The 25,448-nt window shown below is 36.1% G+C and overlaps 1 protein-coding gene across 1 annotated transcript in view; it reads left to right on the top strand.

Annotated features, from left to right (window-relative positions):
- LOC138704221 (uncharacterized) overlaps positions 1-18,113 on the top strand; it is a 29,757-nt gene extending 11,644 nt beyond the window's left edge. Inside the window, exons 5-9 of the mRNA XM_069832102.1 lie at positions 1,035-1,175; positions 5,232-5,310; positions 8,429-8,539; positions 14,903-15,081; positions 17,975-18,113. Of these exons, the coding sequence (XP_069688203.1) occupies positions 1,035-1,175; positions 5,232-5,310; positions 8,429-8,539; positions 14,903-15,081; positions 17,975-18,061 (597 nt within the window). The 3' untranslated portion in view covers positions 18,062-18,113. The remainder of the gene's footprint in view (positions 1-1,034; positions 1,176-5,231; positions 5,311-8,428; positions 8,540-14,902; positions 15,082-17,974) is intronic.
- Positions 18,114-25,448: the final 7,335 nt, after the last annotated feature.

The raw sequence follows: 25,448 nt of genomic DNA, 5'->3' as shown, positions 1-25,448 counted from the left end.
GAGTGACTCTTTCAATAGGTTACTGGTTACTCCGCATTTCGCAAACAGAGTCAGACTTCTGGTCACCATCATAAACGTTCTTTTGTGATGCTCATCTTTGACATCTAACTTCTTTCTATATGATGAAGGATGGGTGGAACGGAGAAAAATTCTCTCCGGCACCGGGTTTTCAGCTCTACGTGCTGACGCTTTATCCATTAATAAGGAGCCATTGTCAGACCGATGTCACAGATCGAATAGGGAATTTTTTAGGTGAAAGTACATTGAAAATAAAGATACCCGTATTTCAGCTTTCTCTCCCATAGGCCCCTGTTCGGCCTGAAAAAAATTATGTAAGTTGTATTATTTTAACAGTGGATGTAGGTTCTTCTTCCATTGAAACCCGGTTTGACGGCAACAAGCATCGTACCCCAGTCTTGAAGTTGCATAGATACAGTCAGCGCTTCCCTTCGAAGGCTGTACGCGCCTGTAATCCACTCGTACCATTTCCTATGGATGCTCTGTGAGAGGGGGAGCGAGAATACTTTTCAAGTTCTTGAATCGTTATACTACAATTCGCGACATGTAAGACTGTCTTAACAATTCTCAATAAATACTGTTCGTGAAGCGTAAAAAATGTATATTCATTAATGCAATAATTCATATTATTGTGTATTAATTAATGTGTTTGAATTCTACGTTATGATGTTACATAATGTGTACATGTTCATTAATATGAGGTATAAAAAAGCACAAAATATAATACACTATAAAATATGTCATTAACCTGTACTTAATGGTAACAACTGCCTGAAGTACTGGCTCCTCGGTGGAAATTATCATAGAAACAAACAAAATATTTTTTTACACCAAGCATACTTTAGGAAGCTATAATTATTATTGCATTCGCACTTTTTCTTTCGAATGCCTGGAGGAAAACACACTTCACGCACATTGGTAAACACATAATTTCTTTCCAGTGTAAGTTTTGAGGCATACCATGCATATTGAAGCATATGATTGAAAACAGGAGCAGGCAGCTGGTTATGTATTAGAGCAGTGGTCGTCAGCACTCGCTGAAATGGGCAAAGGTTATCCGGAGCAACATCAAATGCACCATCGTGCAGCAGGCAGAGAGGGATAGAGCATACCCGCCAGCAGCTACGGTGCACCATAGTGCAGTCTCTTATCCGCGGGTAAGAGACGCTAGCCCGAGCGTGCTCTGTGCTGACGACCCCTGTATTAGAGAATGAATTGCAGTAAGTGCAGTTCTGCAGACGAGATATTAAATGTTTAACTTGCCTTAAAAATAAACATCGCAAGACTGATACAATGGAGTACATTTAGGTGGAATAACTTTCACAGTGCAAGTTGTCATATTATCATCATCCTTAAACCGCTCATCATGCATTGCTCCATTAGTTTGTCCTCCCCAGGAATCAATCAGAAGGAGACATTTGTTTATCCCTACATAAGATACTGCTCGAACAAACTAGAGGTCAGTTTGCCAGATGTAGAGCACGTGACTGCCATATTTTTGCATTTTGCCTCAAAAGCACTAACAGCAACGCTAACTTTCGAACCGAATTTTCCCCCAGGTTCTTGCAGACACAGAAACACTTTAGACAGTAAATTACCAGCTGGAGTAATGGAATACTGTCATTGCTCTTTCGAATTCTGCACACTTCAACACCAAATTACCTTTCGTCTCGTTTCTCTTATCTATACTCTAAGCACGACGTAAATACCAGATCACTTATCTGTGGCGCGTTAAGTATACCTCTTCATAGAACATCTCGTTATTCATCATCTTTTACAGTATCCACCTCGCGACAATGGAATTCCCTGTCACAAAGTATTAGGGGCTGCAAGACAATAAACACTTTTAAAAACAGCTTAAAAGATAACCTTCTTAGCATTCCACTCCAATCATACTGACTTAAACTATCACTGTCTACATTGTTACTCCTTCCTTTAGACATGCATCCTGATAGTCCTCTATTTTCAAAATTGTCTCATAATAATCTCTTTCTATTATCTAACATTATTTGAAATATATTAACATTCTATGTATTTTAGCTTAATTCTGCTACATAGTTTGTATTTCAGTGTTTAATTAATAGTTCATAGTATTTTGTTGTTTAACTCGTAAATAACTCTTGTATACATGTAGCTCTTATCTAAATCAAATTGTTGAATTCTTTGTAGGTTGATACATATGTATGTATGCTTTTTGCTGGTTGAGTGGAAGAGAAGGCCTTACGGCCTTAACTCTGCCAGCTAAAATAAATCATTATTATTATTATTATTGTTATTATTATTGTTATTATTATTATTATTATTATTATTATTATTATGAATGAGTAACTTCATTCACGTCTCCAACTGCAACTAGCACATTTTTTTTCGCCTGTGTTCGTTAATGTTCTTTTTGTCACTTCTATAATGAGTAATCGGTCTGGTTCGTATTGATAATATTTTTTTATCAAAATTAGAAATCAACCCGGTTGTCTGCTTCTGGAACCAATTCGCAGATTTACGTATTTCTTCCATAGAGTAGACTTCCTTGGAGGAAACCAGCTTTGTCACTTTACTTTTTTTAAACATAATGGCCCAACTATCATTGGCAGTAAATTTGAAATTAGATGACAAATGTTGATTTGCAGCTGCTAGTCCTCATTCTTGTACTGTCCTAGTTGTTACCTGTTCATTTCTTCCCCTCGCTTGCACTACTCTTGTTCACGTAGCTCACGTTACTCCTAGAGTTAAACCTCTGATCATATACACAATATAACAAATTGGCCATCTCCGGCAACACGTATAAGTGAATAACATCCAGGATCGCCACTGTCGATTAGTAACGACCGCTAGGTGAAAGTACAGTTGCTCCATGCAATTCAAATGGGGGTTATAACGTTGACTTCTTCTACTGTCGCTAGATGGCAGCATAGTGAAATTGATAAAAGTTGTTGCCTTCAAAGCCCATAAGAGTGATCAATCGGCTATATGTGATTTAGTGTTAAATTAATCCAGTGTGCATCGCTTGTTGATTAAACTGATTCGGGAAAGAGAGGGTAGTAGAAGGGATGCAACGTTGCCACGTACAATACTAATGGTTTAGTTACACGGAACATACAGATAATAAAATTTAAGCATTAATTTGTGAATAAATGGTTCAATTTCTGCAAAAAAAAAGACAGAAACATGAATTGTTCATCTTATTAATATCTATCGCGACATTCATAGTAAACCTTAAAATTTTAAAGAGATATGAAAACATTGGCAACGAAACTTTCCACACAATTTATTCTCTATGGGTTGAACTATGCGTTGTAGAAAAATATTTCATTAGAATTATAGGTTCTATTTCATACAAAGAACCTCCTGTTAAAATATATGCACTCATACCGCTAAAACCATGTACATAAATTAAGTTTCAGGTCAATGTATGTAATCAGATATCTCGAAGCAAGCATTATATATGTTTGAAAAGTTCATAGCCTGACACAGAAACTAAATTAGGATTATTCTGAAACATCTTTATTTCTCAAACATAATTCCCCCTAAGATTCACACACTTGGTCCACCGGTACTGCAATGCTCCTATACCTTCCTTATACACAAATTCTTCAAGACCTGCAAAAAACAAGCCTTCTGCTGCTGCGATAATCTCCTCGATTGACGAAAATTTCTTCCTAGCCAAGTCAGTTTTGAGCTTTTAAAAAAGAAAGAATTGTGAGGGTGTGAGATCTGGTGGAAAGGGGAGAGATTGAAGAAACAATTCGAACCGTAGTTCGTGTAGTGCTCCAACCACGAGAAAGTCTTTGCGGAATGAAACGGAGCGGGATAATGCTGTGAATGAATGTTGATGTCATAAGGTCATACACGTGGGTACTCGTATCTCTATTGGCTCGCTCTCACAGCACAAACAATAACATTGTTACACACATATTTATACTACCCTAGTTACAAAATTAGATCACTGTTAATCTCCTGATCTTTTAATCCCTCCATATAGGAAATAACATACGCAGGAGAGCACATGGTTTTTAAACTGACGTTATAACGATAATATTATCTATCTACTTCGCTCCAATAGATGACGCAATAGTAAGCACATTCCTTTCATGATTGATCTCTTTGTTGGAGAACAGTAGCAACCGCGATTGCAGACGCGTGAGCAGGTAAATTGTCGTGATGAAACAACACTTTCTTCTTGGCCAACCCGGCCTCTTCTTGCGAATTTTCTCTTACGATTGCTGCAGGAAATTTGAATAATATTCTTCGATTATTGTTCTCTCCTTTGCTAGATAGTCAATCATGATTATCCCCTTAGAATCCCAGAACACGGACGCCATGACTTTCCCAGTCGATTGAACAGCTTTTGCTTTCTTTGGAGGTGGAGAATCACTGTATTTCCATTGTTTCGACTGCTTTTTTTCGATATGTAGTATTGGATTCAGGTATCATCAGTGGTCACAAACCGCCTCAAAAACTCGGATGTATTTTTCTCGAATCGAGCCACACAATCCCTAGAAATTTGACATCGGGCGTGCTTTTGTTTCGATGTTAGCAAACGCGGAATCCACCTTGAGGGGACCTTGGACATGCCCAAGACATCATTCAACACTATATCGTGGATTTTTTCTACGCTTTCCTCACTTGTTGTTCCTAGAAGTTCACTGCGGGGGTCGTCTTCCAAATTCTGTCGACCATGTTTAAATAGCGCCGGCCATTTTTTCACAGTCGAAAACGCTGAAGCGGATTCCTACAGTGTAGCATTCATGTCTGCTTTAATTTCTGTTGGACTTATTCCCTTTTTACGAAATATTTAATGACAGTACGAAGCTCGATATTTTTAATTTTTTGCCAATCTGTTGGGCGCAGTAATTTCAAAATTAAACTACACAAAATGTAGTCAACAGAAAATTATGATTTTTCTGCCTTGAATTAATGTTAAATGGCCGCTAACAATGGCGGCATTGTTGACACGTTTTCAATGCCATCTATGTGTCAGGCTACGTACTTTTCAAATTTACCTCATAGGCCTATGTTGTTCACTATTTCATTCAGTTCAGATACATTTTTAGAGTATGCGTAATTGGAATTTTATTGCATTCATGGCTTTCGAAACATATTAAGACAATCATTACAAGTAGTTTATAGATTTCCATAGAAATTAAGAGGAGAAAATCAAGGAAAACAATGAGTTATGAACTTCTCACTGATTTGATGTGCTCTGATTGCAGTGAATGCTGAGGAAGATGCTTCTTCGAGTCGTGGTTCTGCTATCCCTGGCGCTTTCAGCCCTCGCCACGACGTTCGACGAATGTAAGCCGCTTTTTAACCGACGTTCCTAAGGGGGTTGTTAGCTATTTTAATGAAATATTGTATTTTCCTGTGTTACAACACAAAAATTAGATCAAAGAAAGCAGTACACACTTTCGAAATCGAAATCTTCTTCACTATCTGGGATTACCCTTGTAGCCTATTCCGTCTTCACTCCATCCATCTTTTTCTGGGTCTTCACACTTTTCGTGTTCCATCTGGTTTATATTTAGTACTTGTTTTACTATTCTGTCATTTTCCATTCTTTCAATGTGTCGTATCTATTGTTGTTTCTTTCCTTAATTGAAAATATATTCAATTCTGTTTTATATCATTTCATATTTTATCTAGTTTTTTTATTGGGTTATTTTATGACGCTGTATCAACATCTAGGTTATTTAGCGTCTGAATGATATGAAGGTGATAATGCCGGTGAAATGAGTCCGGGGTCCAACACCGAAAGTTACCCAGCATTTGCTCGTATTGGGTTGAGGGAAACCCCCGGAAAAAACCTCAACCAGGTAACTTGCCCCGACCGGGATTCGAACCCGGGCCACCTGGTTTCGCGGCCAGATGCGCTGACCGTTACTCCACAGGTGTTTTATCTAGTAATGTGCAACCTTTTATATTTCTTAAAAATTTCATCTCTGTAATTTTAAGGGAAAAATTATTCGGGGCCGGGTATCGATCTTGGAACCTTTGGCTTAGCGCACCAACGCTCTACCGACTGAGCTACCCAGGAACTATACCCGACACTGTCTTAATTTTTCCCTTTATATTCACACACCTCAAGTGGGCTGACAATCCAACTTTGAGTGCATACAAACTCTGTGTGACTTGAATTGTGGTTTTCTGTTAACTTACCTACCTACAGTGAGTATATACCCGGCCCCGGAACAATTTTTCCCTTGAAATTATTCAAATCTGTTTCACTGAAAGCTAGATTTGCATAATATAGTAATTAGTGTAATTACGACCTACCTGAAATGATGATGTTGCATAAAATCAACTAGTGTTACCAACATTTTCAACAGCCACCGACGTGGCTCAGTCGGTTAAGGCGCTTGCCTACCGGTCTCAAGTTGCGTTGGGGCGCGGGTTCGATCCCCGCTTGGGCTGATTACCTGGTTGGGTTTTTTCCGAGGTTTCCCTCAACCGTAACGTGAATGCAAGGTAATCTATGGCGAATCCTTGCCCTTATCTCGCCAAATATCATCTCGCTGTCACCAATCTCATCGACGCTAAATAATCTAGTAGTTGATACAGCGTCGTTAAATAATCAACTAAAATAAAATAAAAAAACAGCGATGAGGGTGGTAACCCTCTATTGTTTGCAACATATTTGTTTATTAAAATATCAACGACTGTGGTCTTGCGAAAGCAATATCGTTTCTTAAAATTCCAGTTCACTATACATTTCCAGAGGATTCTCCATGTCCCTAATATACCTTTTTGGGATACGTATATCTTCCTCATTTCGTTCAACAAATTCCACAAAATTATTCTCGTTATCCATTTTGAAAATGCGTGAACACTTAAGGGTACAGATCGGCTCACTTCAGTAATCACTCATCATGTGAATGAGGGACAACTATGAATTAGAAATGAGTATAAGTAACCACTTAAGGGTTCACTCATTTATAAGTGACGACTATGAATTCCGCCCTTATTGTTGAAGCCTTTTGTGATTCCTTCAACGAGAGCTAGAATGTCATTGCTCTATTCTTCTGAAAAGTCATCTGATAGTTTGAAATAATATTGGCAGTGTGGATAAGTAGTCTGGAGAGAATTATTCGTTCCAACACTTTGCCATGAGTATCTAATAAACTAATTGGACGTTTATTCTAAGGTATTTTAGGATCCTTTCTCGCTTTGGGTATAGTTATTACACTCGCGTGCTTCCATACTGTTCGAAAAGAGTGAAGACTGAGAGAAGATTACAAAATTTGGAACATGAAAAATTGCTTGATATTGATGAAAAACATACAACACCGTCATTTGGCGCACGAGTGAGTCACTTACAGTTGAGCTACGACAAAAACAATTTAGTATGATATTCTCATATGAAGAGTCCACTGCAAGAATGATGGATGTCACTTTCTTGTCGAAAATGAACCAAGACTGTCAATGCATAGCTTAAGACATACAGTATAGAATGTACATACAGAGTTATATGGCATTAACACTGATAGTCATTGTCCAGTAATGATCGGAAGATCTCAGTTAAGCTTTGAGCGCTAAGCATTTCAAACTTTCAATTGCTTCTCCTGCAAAATGTACTCCAAATGACATCCATCATTCTTGCAGTGGACTCTTCATATGGATGTTCCTCCCTCAGAATGAATAAAATGAAATTTGAAAAATTGGCACTCAGCACATTTAGAATGTTATGTAGGCCTACCATATTCTTGAACGACATAGAATAAAAACAAAAGTTTGAGGGCTTGTTATAATATTTTTAAGTGATCATTTGGATAAATCGCAATATAACGAACGCCAGTAGGGGAAGTTATCCCCACCCACATGAAATGTTCATTCGACACAACATCCACCTATCACGTACAGTGTCTGTTGAGCTAGTAGGGGAAAAGTGGAAGGGATGGTGGGTGGAGCTTCTACATTCGCTATATTGCGATTTGCCCGATCATTTTATTATTTTACGAACCTATGCATTTTATATTTAGAGCCTATTTTGGACAGCTAAATATACATTTCAATACCTTAAAATCTCAGGACTAGTTATGGTTATATCAAAGTTGGAAAATGTTTAGTGTTATTTGTCCAAAACATTTGGAAGGTCAAATGGAGTAATTAATATTGTTATGCTACACATGAAAATTTTTCACATCTTATCTCGCGGTATAAAAGTGGAAGACATTTATTCTTAAAATAATGTCGGTTAAAATCCCACATCTATGTGTGGTTATATAAAATTTGGAGAAAGTGTCTGGAAAGTTTGGAAGATCAAGCGAAGTAATTATTCTTGTGCTGTATACGAAACTTTCCCAAACCTCATCTCGTGGTATATAGATGGAAAACAATTCTTAAAAATCGGTTGTAAAGCAGAGAAAAGTCAGTAATTTTTAGGACGAAGTTACTGACTGGAAACTTGCATTTTCAGGTCCGAATGGAGAGACCCCTCCGGTGGAGCTCAGGGTATTTAACTGCACAGAACCTCCGTGCAATTTCGTGCGTGGCAAAGATATCTCAGCTGAGGTGGATTTCGTACCCGGTAAGTACACCAATTAATTCACCACGCCTTGGTGGGGTTCACATTAGTTACGACAACTATAAACAAAGTCCATCATAGCAGTTGTAAAGGTGACCAACTCGCAACACATACATTGTCAGGCTTACAGACTTTATTTCTTTTGCTCGAGGTCCGTAACTGTCCATACACTATACAGGGATATCATTTTATTTTTACTTCAATTTTTATTGTACCTCAGTTTTTGAATGTACTTCACTCCCACCCCTTCTACTAATGAAGTTCAACCGTCCTCCACACATATCCAAAACCTCATATACAGTCATAGTAGCCTTACGGTCATAGTAAACAGTACGTTCCAAAAATATGTTCGCGTTTTCCAGTGACGAAAGAGCTTTCAATATTGCATCATTTTCCATTTGCCTACGTCGCATCCCAGTTCCCCCACCTGCTTCTATTCGCCTCTGTAAATGCTAGTGGCTGGACTGTCTTAGCTCTTTTCTGAGAACATTAATTTTGGTAGGAATTGGACGTCTACGTAATATTATACCCATACAATTGTTTAAAATAACTTAAATAAAAGGGCCTCGTTAAGTAATTAACTGTCACGTGATTTCCTCCCTTTCTACGACGCCGCGACGTAACCACTTGGACGGACAGTAGATAGCATGTCTGAGTAATTTTATCTTTTCGGATCGGGCAGAAGTGAAGATTGAATTTACAGTACATAAGGTACTCTTTTACAGAGTAGGTACAGAATTATTTCAACATGAGTTACTAGTACGAAAAACGAAACTGGTAATTGGGATTAGTTACAATAGTCTATAGTGCGATAATATGCACATTAGAACTGAAGCCTGTATCGAAATGAACGGTCACCATTTTAAAAAAATGTGTTTAAATATCCATATTATGATTATTTTTCAATTTAACTTCATTCTCTATATTGTATGCTAATGTGCTGTAGACAGTATAATATACACTGCATAATGATTACGTCCACATGGACAGCTCAGTCCGTGAGTAAAAACACTCATTGTTAATACTGTACTGTATTTTGATTAAACAAAAACCTAATGAAAATGATCAAACTCAAAAGCGCAATATTTCATAGTTTACGTAAATAGATGAACTACTTTTCTTCCCTGCTATACGTAATAAGGTGATTTGTTTGTATATTACGCCAGTATCATCGAACTCCAGTCGTGGAAGGGGGTAGCAAACGGCGTTGATCCAGAGGTATAGGCAAGTTAATATTAAAAATGTTAGTAAAAATAAAATGATGTCCCTGTACAAGGTGATTCAGGACCTCTACTCCAAACTCTGAGAGATGATAGGAGGACCATTTTTTGTCAGACAACTCGGTTTCTCCGACACGTCGATTAGGAGCTACGCTATCTTAGGTTATGACTAGGGGGCGGATGTTGATGAAAAGTCATCTTCTTATTTTTCACATTAGGACGATCCCTATTAATATAGAAATCCTTTCCATGTTAATATCAACGTAAAAAAGTAATTTCTTATATTGCATTTTTTGACGTTTTTGAACTAATAGGTCATTTTTATATTTTTCGGCATTTTTTGGTCATTTTTAATACTTTGAAGAACTTTTGGATCATTTGGAATGCATTTTACTTTCTTATTTACCGATAGGTCTGTTAAATCATTTTCTAAGCAAATAGGTCAGTAGTATTTACCTACTGTATAAGTGAATAACAGTGAAGTTTAAGTTTTATAGTTTGGAACAGTCTCTAAAGTCCATCACTCATTCCACTGAAGGCTTCACTTCACACAACGGAAGTAATACAAAATGCTGACAGCAGCTTAGTTTAAGTGAAGACTCTGACCGCTACTGTTCTTTTGTCGGTACGAGGGTGTCTTTAAAATTAATGTTTGGAAGGGGGAAACTTTCACCATGTCCTGGACAGGACGTTGTGTCCTCAACATGGTTCGGAAGGAATGTCTACTGTAGTAGACAGTATTTTTAACACAAAGATTGCAAGAATGCACGCTGCGCCCACAATTTGCTTTGTCATTCGCACTCCCTCATCTGAAAGATCTGGTAACAAAAGGGAAGCGCGCATGGAGGAGGAGACGGAGAATAAAGGCACTGACATGGACCACCCCTAATTGAAACATATTGTAAATACTCATTAAAATCTATAGTTTTCCCTTAAAACCTTCATTTTGTTGCATGTTCTTTTCCTTTATCTTAGCCAAATTCTAGGAAGTTTCCTCCTCTCTCCGAGATTTGCAGGGCAGTCATTGAAACAAGGTGACTAATTTTTAAGAAGTTGTGGTGCGAGTACGGTGAATAATATTTGAATGTCATTTTCTTTAATTCAATGTCATTTTTCCATTAGTTTAAGGGCATTTTAATGATCAATTTAAGTAGATTTTTAGGTTATGAACATCCGCCCCCTAGTTATGATATAATTAATTACTTAATTTACTTCCATGCAATTTACAGCAGTTATTAACGTACAGTAGATACAATATTCTACATACCGTTTACAGCAGCTGTTCAAAGTGTCCAAAATGAACCGCACTGCCTTCATGGCACCATCGCGATGTAGCCCCACTGTACTCACTCTTGCTGTACGAACATACCACAACAAAACCTACGGGGAGCAATGGGTAGGGAGAGAGGGACCCGTTACGTGGTCAATGCGATCGTCCGACTTAACGTCCCTTGATTTTTTTCTTTGGAGATATGTGAAGAGTATGTGTAAACTACTCCAGTTGTCACAGAGATCCCACATGTTGGAGAGAGTTCAAGGGCCAATGTTACGACGGTGCCATGAACCAATACAGGTTCAGGGTGGATACTTTGAACACCTGCTGTAAACGGAATGTAGAATTGTAAACTGTGCATTAACAATGCCTGAAAACTGTACGGAAGTAAATTAAATAATTAATTGTGTCATAACCTAAGATCGCGTCGAAGAAAATGGGCTGTCTGACAAAAAAATGGAACTCCATGCGAGACCGATCATGCCTTAGAGTTTGATGCAGAGGTCTTGAATCACCCTGTAATTTCAGAGTATCGCTTAAGACTTCACATTTTATATTCAGCCAACACAAAGATGTTGTACTGGATTGTTACCGTGTGAATAATTATTTTTATCCGACAGGCGTAACCTCTTTAATTTGAATGAAATTATCAAATGTGTAATCTCTATAAAAGAATATAGAAACCAATGACCCTGAAATTAATAATCAAAAAGGCCTACTAAACAGATCCACTCCTTCAGACGTAACTAATTCTACAGTAAAAAAACTACATATAAAATAATCATGTACAAAACACGCCAACTTCCTAGGAAATTATTAAATATACGGAATATATTATAAACACATAAGAAATGAAATCAAAATTTCAGTTAATATACCTGATACTATACAGAAAACTTTGGATAAAAATAAATCAGAAAGACACAAAATAACTGAAGTTTTATAAAAAGAACATGGCTATCTTCCCATAATATAAGAAAACAAATGGTGGATCACAACCAAAATAAATAGTGTCATTAAAATGACGACACGGCATGCTTTTCCCATTAAATATGTTGTACATGTCGAAACAATTAAATTCCTCATGTCACCAGCACATCACTGTCTACATTACCATATCAGCTTTCATATACTTCACATCGATCTCCCTTACCTCGATCGATATATATAGATATATATATATATTTATTTATTTATTTATTTATTTATTTATTTTCCTTCCTTTCCCCTTTTTTGTTCCTTTGATCACCAGATGAATTTATTATCATACCATTTTTATTGTTTATTTTATTTAATTTTCGTATTTATTTTCTTATTTTTTATTATTATTTTATTACATTCCATTTTGTTATATTCTTCCTTACGTTTTCCATATCAACTATTTGTACTAAATGAGTTCTTTTATTATATTACAATGTATTTTTACTTTCTTTTTTCTATTATGGCATTATTTTCATGTTGTTTAGTGTCGATTTTGGTATGCTATTATTATTGTTTTGTAATATGTTAGTATTCTGTTCTTTAACTTTTTGTTAAATTTTCACTGCTTGTATACTTTGTGACCTGGTAGAGTGTAAGAGAAGGCCCTATGGCCTTAACTCTGCCAGTATAAATAAATAGATTATTATTATTATTATTATTATTATTATTATTATTAAATTATTATTATTATTATTATTATTATTATTATTATTATTATTATTATTATCATCATCATCATAGATAGTCACATACTGACATACTTCCTAGGATACGTACAGACTCGCAAATTCACATGAAATAGTTTTTTAATAAAGTAATCACTTTTAATTTTAACATTTACAAATTTTACGACAAATGCGGCAGATGTAGTAGGCTACCGTGATTTGCATACAGATGGCATCTATCTGATGAGGCTTCAGAACTGTCAGAAAGACTGACGAGCGTTCATCGCAAACTCCGTCGGACCTGGGTCTTGTGCAACTGAATCGACAGATGGCATCAAATAGTGAATCACGAAATCTACAGTAACGCTACCTCAAGGTCAATATAAAATGCAGCAGGATGTAGTAAAGTGATTTCCATACAGATGGCATCGATTTGAGGAGGTTGGGAAACTCTTAGGGGAGCGGAGGAGTATTCATCGCGAACTCTGTCTGACCTAAGTGTTCTGTAGCTGAATCGATAGATGGCATCAAACAGTGAATCATGATACTTACAGGACTGCGGTCCTGCGGACTTCAAACAACCATCCCTAACTAAGGAGGTCAGGTCAGCAAAATAAACCTCAGACTGCGGTGCAAGCCTTCTGGCTCTCCTCCGTAAGAGAAAAGAAAAACTATTGAAATTATAGGCCTATTTTCTACACCCTGGATACGTATTGTTACTTACATCGTTTTCAAAGTAAAATCACTTTTAACATAGCGTGTCTTCTTTATGCTCTTCTCACAACTTTTTCGGTAAGATGAATTTTATTGTTGCCAAGTATTCTCTCTCAACCTTGTATTCCACAACTTTTATGACTAACGAAACAAAAAGACACTCCACTTTCCAACCTCAAGAAAATGTTTTCCCGAACATTATGAACAAAACACAATATTTTCAATTATACTCGTAGGAATCTTTCGGTATGCCTTCAATAGCGTTTTCTATAATTTGTTTGGCAGCTTATGATCACAGCCAAATTAACAAGAAAATAATGAGAAATATGTCAACGCTTATATTTTTCCTACACAGATGATTGCATGGATTCGATTTCTATTCCTTGAAACGAACAGAACATTACTTTAGAGATGATTTACGTTATTAACAAACAAATATATTTAATTTTCGAAATATATTTAATTTATATTCACAAAAATATAAAATCAAAAGATCAGACAACATATGCTTGACATTACCTAAATGTACTATAACTGTACATATAATCACAATAGCAACTTTGGTCCAAGGCTTTATAACATGATAACAGCTAAATTCCCAAACATACAATTTGCTAATGCTCCTTATTTAAAAAAATCAATTAAAAATTGCTGTTAACAGAGAAAATTTAAAGTTGAATTATTGTGATATGTTTTTTCTTCTTTTTTCTTTTTTTACTTTTTACTCTGTTATTTAATAAAATGTCTTGACATCATGTGGAATGCCCCCTGAGCACGAGTATGTTACTCTTTCTGGGGGCCCTAGGGTGTTTTTATGTAAAAATATAAATATGCATCTTTGTTCTGGCAATAAAGTATTATTATTATTATTATTATTATTATTAGTAGTAGTAGTAGTAGTAGTAGTAGTAGTAGTAGTAGTAGTAGTAGTATTATTATCAATTAAAATTGCTGTTAACAGAGAAAATTTAAAGTTGAATTATTGTGATGCGTTTTTTTCTTCTTTTTTATTTTTTTTACTTTTTACTCTGTTATTTAATAAAATGTCTTGACATCATGTGGAATGCCCCCTGAGAACGAGTATGTTACTCTTTCTGGGGGTGCTAGGGTGTTTTTATGTAAAAATCTTGCATCTTTGTTCTGGCAATAAAGTATTATTATTATTATTATTATTATTATTATTATTATTATTATTATTATTATTATTATTATTAATAGTGCTTCTAAGGGACAAGTAGTCGTACCCTTAGCAGTCTCGTCACTCAGTAGCCAATGAAGCACATTCACGTACAGTATGTAACTGAAAATGCAGAAGTATGTATTCCTTCAACTAACAGTGCATTCACTGCAGGGTATCCTGGCAGGTCAATTTAAATGTGTACATGCATATTAACATACCTACAAGTAATGCATGTTATTAGCATTCTTAATATTCCTTTCAGCAAATACTGGTCCAAATGCAAAGTTTTCAATAATTGATCACGCTTTGTATTTATTCCTTTACTGCCGACAGACCACGAGATCACTCGCATGAAGCCGCACGTGCAGGCCGTTGTACTGGGCCTGGCAGTGAACTATACTCTGCCACAACGCAACGCCTGCAAGTCCTTGATCGACCAGGAGTGCCCGCTGCCCAAAGGTGAAAAGGCCACCTATCTTCTCAAGCTGCCCATTCTATCGGTCTACCCTCCGGTAAGTAGTAATCAATCCAATCAACGTGATCATGCCCACTACTCTGAAGGAAAATGGTGACAACCTTCGAACGTTAAAGTAAATAGAGAGTGTGTTCGATACTATCCTACCGGATGAAAGCGGCACCAAATTAACAGCGTTTTCCCATCAGCTGATTAAGGGCAAAACATTATGCAGTGTACTTTATATACAATGTATTACGAATGTGATCATAGCCTATCCTAGAATATATATGAAGTTCAAAAAGTTTGGTAGATCCTAATTTAACAGTTCCCTTGTTTTATTGTGCATATTGCTAGTTTGTTTTATAGTACAAAATGAAATATCCTACAGATTTGTTCACTTACTAGCCCGCCTGCAACGAAAAGGTTGAGGAAACAGAACGAATTACACGCATGAGTCTTGTCTTGTTTCTGACTACGAATCATTGAAATATTATATAAGCCTACAGCTTAAATAATTTACCTTTATGGTAGATTCTCAAGCTTCTGTTTTGAGTGCTCTGAAGTTATTCTGTCACAATTATTATCCAACATAAATCACAACAGTTGTTAACATCACAGGTATGGTTTAAAATGCATTAAACAGGACTTCATTAAAAACACAATGATTACAATTAAAATTATTATTAGAATATCATAGTAATAATTATACTTACATGAAAAAATTATACAGTCCGTTATAGTCCAATATGTATTAAATAGAATGTGCACAAGATACAAAATATGACAGAACCAAAAAGTTAAATATACACTAGGCCACACTATGAAAGAATTACAGACACTCATTAAGGATGTCATAGTAGGCCCAAAAAACTAGTGTAGCCTACACATAAACCCCACTCCCACCTATTAGGTTTCAAACGCAATGTGCACAAGGGACAAAATATAACAGAACCAAGAAGTTAAATATACATATAAACTCTGCTGTAAAAGAATTACAGACACTCATTAAGAATATCACAGTACATAAGAAAAATTGGTACTAAACCTACGCCCAAAACCCACCCCTATCTATTAGGTATTAAACACAATGCGCACAAAATATAACACAACCAAAAAGTTGAATACAAATATAGGCCCCACTGTGAAAGATTACTGACACTATTTAAGGACATCAGAGAGTAATTTGAGGTAGGCCTAGGCCTATTTGTTTAATTTTCTGTATTTGAAACAAATATCATTATATAAGTTTACCACACTTCTCGTAAAAACCGGAACAGTCCCCTTTTTGGCCTAGGTGTCCGGCGTCCCCATAATCTTTGTCGGAACGCGCAAAAGTCAACTTAATTTCATAATGTAAAAATCAATCATTTCTCTAACTGATGTTTACATCATACATTAATCTTGGAAGTATTGTTTCATTTGTATAAATGTTTGCAAATGTTTTATTTTGAAATCAGCAAACATGAATGAACTACATACGTATGAAAGGCAGGCTACTGTTAGACAAAAAGATAAAATACAAAATACTATCAAGTGACGTAAATAAATTGACATGAATAAACATTGTTTAAAAGCAGTAGTGTTCTTTCTTTTGTTAACTACCTTGTTTCAGTCTTACTTAATACATATTTCAGTAACTTCTAACTTAAATTTCCTCCCAAAAAAAGTCGATAGTAAAAGTGACTCGTATTTCCATGAGGAATTTATGCCAGGCTTAATCTTCAAATAACATTATCGTGCTTTAATCCATTGCAATGAGGTTATTAATATGCATCGAGTGTACCAGCCTACGATTTCTAATTTTTTTGCTCAAAATCAAACGAATATTTTTATATCTAGATTTAGGCACTAGATTTACTGTGATCTTCCTATACTCGACGTCCATACCATACCGCTTCTCTGCCCGACATCAGCTGATTTATTCTGGTGCCACCACCTAGCAATCCTTGTCCCTTCTATCTACTTTTATGTTCGAAGGTACCCCGTACAAAAGTTAGTGTCCGTCCACAGAAGATGATGTTATACGTCTGGTGGGATAAAGAAGGCATCGTGTACTACGAACTGCTTCTCAGGAATGTAACCATGATTGCTGACAATTATTTCCAATAACTCAGACTTCTTGCGGCCGCAACTGAAGAAAAACAACCGGGAAGACTGCATCAAGTGCTGCTGAAACATGATAATTTACGCTCGCACTCTGTTAACATGACGAAAATAGCTATCCAGGAGCTTGGGAGATGATTCCATATCCTCCATATTCTCCCGATCTTGCGCCCTCAGATTTCTACCTTTTCTTCTTTCTAGCCAACAATTTTCAAGGGAACTCCTTTGATAACGAAGATGTTTTACAAACTTGGTTTAACGACTTCTCTAACTCAAAGCAAATTTCGTCAGACGCGAAATCGAAAACTACCCCAACGTTGGCAAAGAGTCAGAGATAATATAGGGTAATTTATTACTGATTTTAATTTCTATCTCCTATTCGTCTCAAATAAAAACTTTTCTCACAGCGAAAAAACGCCAAGAATTTTTGCGTCAAACCGATATAAATACAGTACTTCAATTTATTTTTTTCACTCCGCTTTAATATTTCATGAATATATAGATTACAAGTAAATAAGACCTGATAAAAAAAACTTGCAACCTTGTCCATCTTCTTCACTAATATTTTGTCTTATTTTCTACTTTCAGTGCGAATGCCGTATATTTGTGTAAGCTTTTTATAGTTTGTATTACGTGTCTTGGATTTTCATTTTTATTTAAAATCAACCAGATTTTTATTCTATTCACTCTGTAAAATGAATCGCTGTAGTAAAAAGTCATTTCATTTTAATGTCTTCTTCTTTTTTTTCTGATGTAAATTATATGAATCATCGGAAATGTACTGGATCTGACATTATACCATCTAATCACTTTTTAGCTTTTCATATTATTGCTCTCTGCTCCAGGTCCAGCTAACGGTGAAGCTGTCTCTCGTTGACTCCATCACGAAGCAGATCATCACGTGTTTCAAGATCAATGGCCAGGTCGTGTGATAAAACGTCTGTAATCGTACTTGACTAAATAAAATATACACCTCTCTCTCAACTCCATGTTAATGTTACCCGTTTCTTCCTTTCCCATTTTCTAAATATAAAATATGTATAGTGGTGCCGCACATATCAGCAGAACTAGGCTACATTTTCAATTCCCCCTTTTCCTCCCCTCCTTAAATTATTTGCAGAAAACGAGATGGCGATAGTACTTCATTCGAGGTCCTGAGGCAGAAGTGTCTCACGATCGAGATGCTGTCGAAATTATCACTTGCAGTTTTCCGTAGAAAATAAATATGATTGGTAATATTTAATATACATATTAAAAAATAAACCTGATGTCAGAATAATAAATTATTTTTGTTAAAACTGTGACATGCACTTTGCAAATAAATTTATTTTAAACCGTTACCATCTATTATTTTGACAGACATCACCAAAGGTGGGTACAGACTTGAGTGCTTATGGGGTGAGAGCAAAAGGATAGGCTTATACCGGTAAGATTACGTATTCGAAGTTTGTCAGCGCATGCTTTGTTTCTGAGCGCAGATGACCTGAGCAGTGTTGCCAGACGTACAATAGCTATGGTATTCATACAACAGTCGACCTGGTTGGCGAGTTGGTATAGCGCTGGCCTTCTATGCCCAAGGTTGCGGGTTCGATCCCGGGCCAGGTCGATGGCATTTAAGTGTGCTTAAATGCGACAGGCTCATGTCAGTAGATTTACTGGTATGTAAAAGAACTCCTGCGGGACAAAATTCCGGCACATCCGGCGACGCTGATATAACCTCTGCAGTTGCGAGCGTCGTTAAATAAACCATAACATTCATACAACAGTTTTTCCATCGATACAATGTACCTCTATTGTACGCAAAATATACAATAGTTTTAGCTCCAATGAGAATTTCCAAGTTACAATAACGTATAACATTTGAGGGGTCAGAAGCAAAGGGGGTAAGTGCACTTGTTATTTTTAAGAAAATGTAATTGAAAGTACTTAAGTTTACGTAACTCCCGTGAAATTTTTTACTTAAATTTTAGTGTGTGATGTGATTAAAATACGTATCCCTTTGCCACTAAAATGTTAGATGCTTTAACATATCCTAGATGCACTCAACTCATGCTCTTACAAATGTTACTTGTACCCCTTTGCTTCTGACTCCCTCATTTCTCTTTTACAATCAAAACTCATATTTACACTTGTCTGACAATTGCTGCTCAACTTAAACGCTCCTCTCTTTGTGCCGCTTACTTACTTACTCACAAATAACTTTTAAGGAATCCGCAGGTTCATTGCCGCCCTCACATAAGCCCGCCATCGGTCCCTATCCTGTGCAAGATTAATCCAGTCTCTAACATCATATCCCACCTTCCTCAAATCCATTTTAATATTATCCTCACATCTACGTCTCGGCCTCCCCAAAGGTCTTTTTCCCTCCGGCCTCCCAACTGACACTCTATATGCATTTCTGGATTCACCCATACGTACTATATGCCCTGCCCATCTCAAAAGTCTGGATTTAATGTTCCTAATTATGTCAGGTAAAGAATGCAATGCGTGCAATTCTGCGTTGTGTATCTTTCTCCATTCTCCTGTAACTTCATCCCTCTTAGCCCCAAATATTTTCCTAAGAACCTTATTCTCAAACATTCTTAATCTCTGTTCTTCTCTCAAAGTGAGAGTCCAAGTTTCTCTTTGTGTCGCTATCCAATTAAAAAAAGAAATATACTGTATTATGCAACTCAGCTGAATAGCGGAGAAAATGTAATTATTGTAATTACTTTAAGATGGTAATCAACCTATGTATGTCCATTACACGAAATGTTAAATTATATATATATATATATATTACATTTTTGCCAATAAATGTTTAAAAATTAAGTAACAATGGAAAACCGTCTCAGCTCTTTTCTGGAGAGCACAATTCTTGTCGTAACAGTTTCAATTAGATGACGAGTCACTGTTACGTCAAGTTACAGAAGTTAGAGACCTTTTTTCTATTTAATAATATACTTCGATTCTGAGTTTTTCTTGTTAGCAAATACTGATAGGATACGTTTAACATACATACATACATACATACATACATACATACATACATACATACATACATACATACGTAAGTGTTCTGCCCATGGGCAGGTCTTTCACTGTAATCCCAGCATTCTCTTATCTTTCTTATTTTCTACCTTCCTCTAGTCTCCGCATATGATTCATATATCTTAATGCCATCTAGGCTAACATCTGATATCTTACTCTGCCCCGTTTACCATTCCTTCCAGTGCATCCTTCAGTAGGCAGTTTCTTCTCAGCCAGTGACCCTACCAATTTCTTTTTCTCTTCCTCATCGGTTTCAGCATTATTCTTTCTTCACCCACTCTTTCCATCACAGCTTCATTTCTTATTCTGTCTGTCCACTTCACACGCTCCATCCTCCTCCATATTCACATTTCAAATGCTTCTAGTCGCTTCTCTTCACTTCGTCATAATGTCCATGTTTCTGCCCCGTACAATACCACATTCCACACAAAGCACTTAACTAGTCTCTTCCTTAGTTCTTTCTCTAGAGATCCGCAGAAGATGCTCCTTTTTCTATCAAAAGCTTCCTTTGACAAAAGCTTATTTTACCTTCCTGACAACACCTCATGTACTGCTTATAGTACTCCCAAATATTTAAAGCTGTCCACTTGCTCTAGTCTACTGTCATCATTTAGAATTTGCACATTTACCATCTTTATTTTTTTCTTGTCTTGTCTTATTTGCATTTATCTACATGTACATGGATCTTAAAACACAAACTGTCCGTATAAAATACAAACGTATGGCAACCCTATCTAAAGTGTCTGTTCTTCATTATTTTTGATACAATTGATTAAGAAAGTCGAAATCCTAAGTCTAAGACGACACGCAAAGTTCCTGAAATGTCCTGAACTCTTTTCAAACACCATATTTTTCGTAGCCATCATAGCACTTTCGGTTTTTGTAAAGCTGTGTCACCCACCAAAGTCTTTCTTCTTCAATAAATCGCAAAACTATAAATGCAGCACTCGCTATGACTAGTTCCTCAGACATCTTTACAATGACGGGAGCGCAGTGAGTACACAATAAATTGTTTTGTATTCTCGCCGCTTGTGAAGTCATGTCTGTACCGTCCTTAATACCTACGAAGTTCATAAATAACTCATAGGGTAACATATGACGAACAAGACCAATAAATAATGCTGATGTCATAAACTAAGGCCCATTAATCCTCTGTTTACAGAAATAAAAGTAACTTATTACATAAATAAATGTCATAAATGGTTAAAGCGAGGAAAATACGAGTGTAATAAATCTCACATAAAATAAAATACTACAAACTCATAAATCGAGACTTAATGCGACAAACATAAAATGGAGTTGTATTAACAACATAAGAATACACTTACATAAACAAGTAAACTAGTGAATTATTTCACGACAGGCATGTTCCCAAAACGTAACATTTACTACTGTACTCAGTGATGATTTCAGAATATTTACCCGTTTAGTGGATTATGAAATAGCGAGAGGAACTGCTTGCAGTATAACCAACAGCAGGGATACAGAACTGGCGAGAGAGGGATGGAAAGCATGGGGAAAGCGTTGGTTCCCCGTCCACAGTGCACCGGCGTTGAATGACGTATCTGTGGTCCGTACGCAATCACATAAAGGTGCGTACACACTTAGCGAACGAACAACGAACGAACGGCAAACGATTGCATTCGTTGATTGAAATCGGTACGTGTGTACGTCGCAGCAAATGCAAACCGATCGTTTGGTTTGCCTTCGGAAGTGATCCGTCGCTTGTCGGTACATCAAAGGAAGTTGGTATTCGTTGTGGACGGGATTTGCCACTAGCTTGTAGTTCGTAGCAGAACGCAGCGCTTAGTTCAATTTCACTAACAGGATGTCGAAACTGGAGTGGACGGAAGACGCTGTTATAAATCTTATTAATGCATATAGGGAGCAGGAAACTTCATGGAATCCCAAGTATCCTACTTACCACAATAAAATAAGAAAACATGATGTTTGGGAACCTGTTGGAAAGATGTTTAGCTGCAAGATAGGCGAGTCAAACACGTGCAAAATTTGAAAATTATTTTTGTTTATTTATTTTCAGTGGATATATGTTTTTTGTTTATTGTAGGAAGCAGAAGTCAAAAAGAAAATTGAATCCCTACTGACATCATTCTGGAGTGAAAGACAGAATTCCATAAAAAGTTCTGGAATGGGGAGTGATGAAGTGTACGAGTCAACTTGGTTCGCGTATAAACATATGTCGTTCCTTTTGGACAAATTCACGCCCAGAAAAAACAAAGTTCCAACCTTGTGCACACAAAATAAATTATTGGCATTGAAAAGTGTCTTTTCGTAAGCATGATGCGCATACGACAAACACAGACAAATCTCTCTTTTTAATATTTTAAGATAATTATTGTCAGTGAGGTATCCGTGTACTGAAACTTTCCCCTGGGGCCTATTTCATAAAAGTAATATTACTAAAAAAGGTAATAACATTAAGTAATATTATTACTGTTCTGTTTCATAAAAGTAATATTTAATAATATTATTTATTACTGTAAACGCTCATATTATTACTAAAATAAATAATAATATTACTAAAGTGTTTCATAAAGCAGCAAAGATAATTAAATTTATTAATAATATTAACGTTAGTTCCATGACTGTATTTTAAGTAATAGTTTAATAATTTGTAAAAAGTAAATGCCAATGTAGGGTTAGATTTTGAAGATAAAACCATGAAACCATTTGAAATGGGTAATTCTGACTCAAATAGTGATGAAGAGGGAGTGTTTGTCCGACGTCCAAGAAATTTTAGACAACGAATATCCTACAACCATATGCAAGAAAGTTACGAATATAATGAAATAGTTGACCTTTCAATTCGAGAACTTTTCGCAAAAAACTCTGTTCCTTCAAGTTATTTTCACGTCTTTTCCCCATTTTAAAAAGCATAAGAGACAAAATGAATGACTAACAAAGTCCCTCTCCATACTTACAAACTGTCATAGACGCCAATGTAGGTGGACCAGGCTGAAATTGAAAACTATCTTATCTAATTGTAAAAGAGGAACAATTGGAAAGGATGAAACCTAAATTAAATTCAATTACAGTATAGAACTGTTAGAAAGTAATTACTGTATATTTTACATTATTTTATGTTATTTGAATGATTGAACTTAACGTTTTTCCCTTTCTCGTCATTTTTTAAATTATAATAATTGTTCAGAAATATATGCCTATGGGACATCTACATAACAAAATACAGTAATATTAATATTTTCTGTACCTATTGAAATGTTTTTTCAGTGTATACTTGTGACAACCTGAATCTATATACTCTTCACTAATTAACATTGTAAAGATCTTGGTGAGCCAAAATCTTTTGCAGACATATATCAACAAGTAGATCTATTACAAAATATGTGGACTACTTTAAACCACCCCTATTGAGGGCATAAACTAAAATTAACTTACGAGATTTATAGGTACAGTATCCACAATTCCACATCACAATCTCTAATTAGAACATATGTATTTGCATTTTGTATAGTCAGGTAACTTCTTGAAAATACTACTTACAACATAATCAGCAATAAAAACCCATTAAGACAATTTCAGTATTTTTATTAATTTCGTCATAACATTAATCTTCTGCAACATCCACACCTTCAAACTCAAACACTATATTTTCTAGGAACGACTTCACCGCGTAAGTACTTATGTCGTTATTGCATTACTTATTTATTTTTGGTAAAAGAGTAATTTTTATGTGTATTTATTTACGCTTGCACCAATAATTTTTAAGCCTTTTTATATAAGTACTTGCGCAGTATTCCGAATTATAACGGAACTTGAAATATCTTACATAAGACGCTTTGCAGGGTCCACTAACCCTGTCGTTAAACACTGTCCTTAAGGCTGGTACAATATTGTCATCAAAAGTTTTCACTGCTTAACATTTTCATATGGTACTTCTTTAGATAACGAGGTCCAATTTTTATACACGCGCGCGCACACACACGCTTCTGTCACTGATACACTGTTTTTGGAATTGCAAACTTTACAACAGCAGAGACGTGAACAATTAGGAATGATAAATATCTGTTCACAATATTTTAGATTTATCATATTGTTTCTTTTACTCGTAAATCAACTGAATCAAATAACAGAAACAATAACTTCGAGTTGCAGTGATTTACAATCTTATCTGAAATAAATTGTCTCCCAAACCTTCACACATATTACGATTTACTCTGTTGTTGCTATTAAAGATAGTACTTCAAAACTTATTTCATTCAACAACTGTTAACAGAGAGAATAATATAAATAGCTGTAGAGTGCAGACCAACTTGGTTATGTTTGTCAGCCTTAACCTCAAATCATCTGGCTACTGTACGTATTTTATGACTCGTGCAAAACGTTTATGAAACAGAATTTAGTCGGTTAATAAAATTGTTTTCGTGACTGCAATACTATTACTTAATATTATTACTGTGTTTATGAAACAGGCCTGCACTTGCTATAATTATATTTTCGTCTGCCTTTATAGCGGATAATCAGCGAATGTGAATGTTTTCTGACAATTTGCTGATGATTTGTACGTCGCTTCAAACAGCGAACGAACAACGAAGTTTTGCTTCATCATTCGTTCGTTGTTCGTTCGCTAAGTGTGTACGCACCTTAAGACAGAATACAAATCCCCTCCCCTACCAAGTCAATGACGCGGGGATGGAAGGAAGGGGTGAGTGGCGTATAAGATGAGAGAGGCAAAGCCACAATTGTCGCCCAGTTCTTCAAGCCTTATCTACAGGATGATTTTGTATTATTATTATTATTAGTTATTATTATTATTATTACTTACAAATGGCTTTTAAGGAACCCGCAGGTTCATTGCCGCCCTCACATAAGCCCGCCATCGGTCCCTATCCTGTGCAAGATTAATCCAGTCTCCATCATCTTATACCACCTTCCTCAAATCCATTTTAATATTATCCTCCCACCTACGTTTCGGTCTCCCCAAAGGTATTTTTCCCCCGGCCTCCTAATTAACACTCTATATGCAATTCTGAATTCGCCCATACGTGCTACATGCCCTGCCCATCTCAAACGTCTCGATTTAATGTTCGTAATTATGTCAAGTGAAGAATACAATGCATGCAGTTCTGTGTTGTATAACTTTCTCCATTCTCCTGTAACTTCATCCCTTTTAGCCCCAAATATTTCCCTAAGAACCTTATTCTCAAAGACCCTTAATCTCTGTTCCTCTCTCAAAATGAGAGTCCAAGTTTCACGACCATACAGAGTAACCGATAATATAACTATTTATAAATTCTTACTTTCAGA

The sequence above is a fragment of the Periplaneta americana genome, chromosome 8 (assembly GCF_040183065.1).
Source record: "Periplaneta americana isolate PAMFEO1 chromosome 8, P.americana_PAMFEO1_priV1, whole genome shotgun sequence".
Taxonomy (NCBI): Eukaryota; Metazoa; Arthropoda; class Insecta; order Blattodea; family Blattidae; genus Periplaneta; species Periplaneta americana.
Note: the sequence above shows the minus strand (reverse complement) of the source record. Positions and strands in the feature narration are given on the sequence as shown.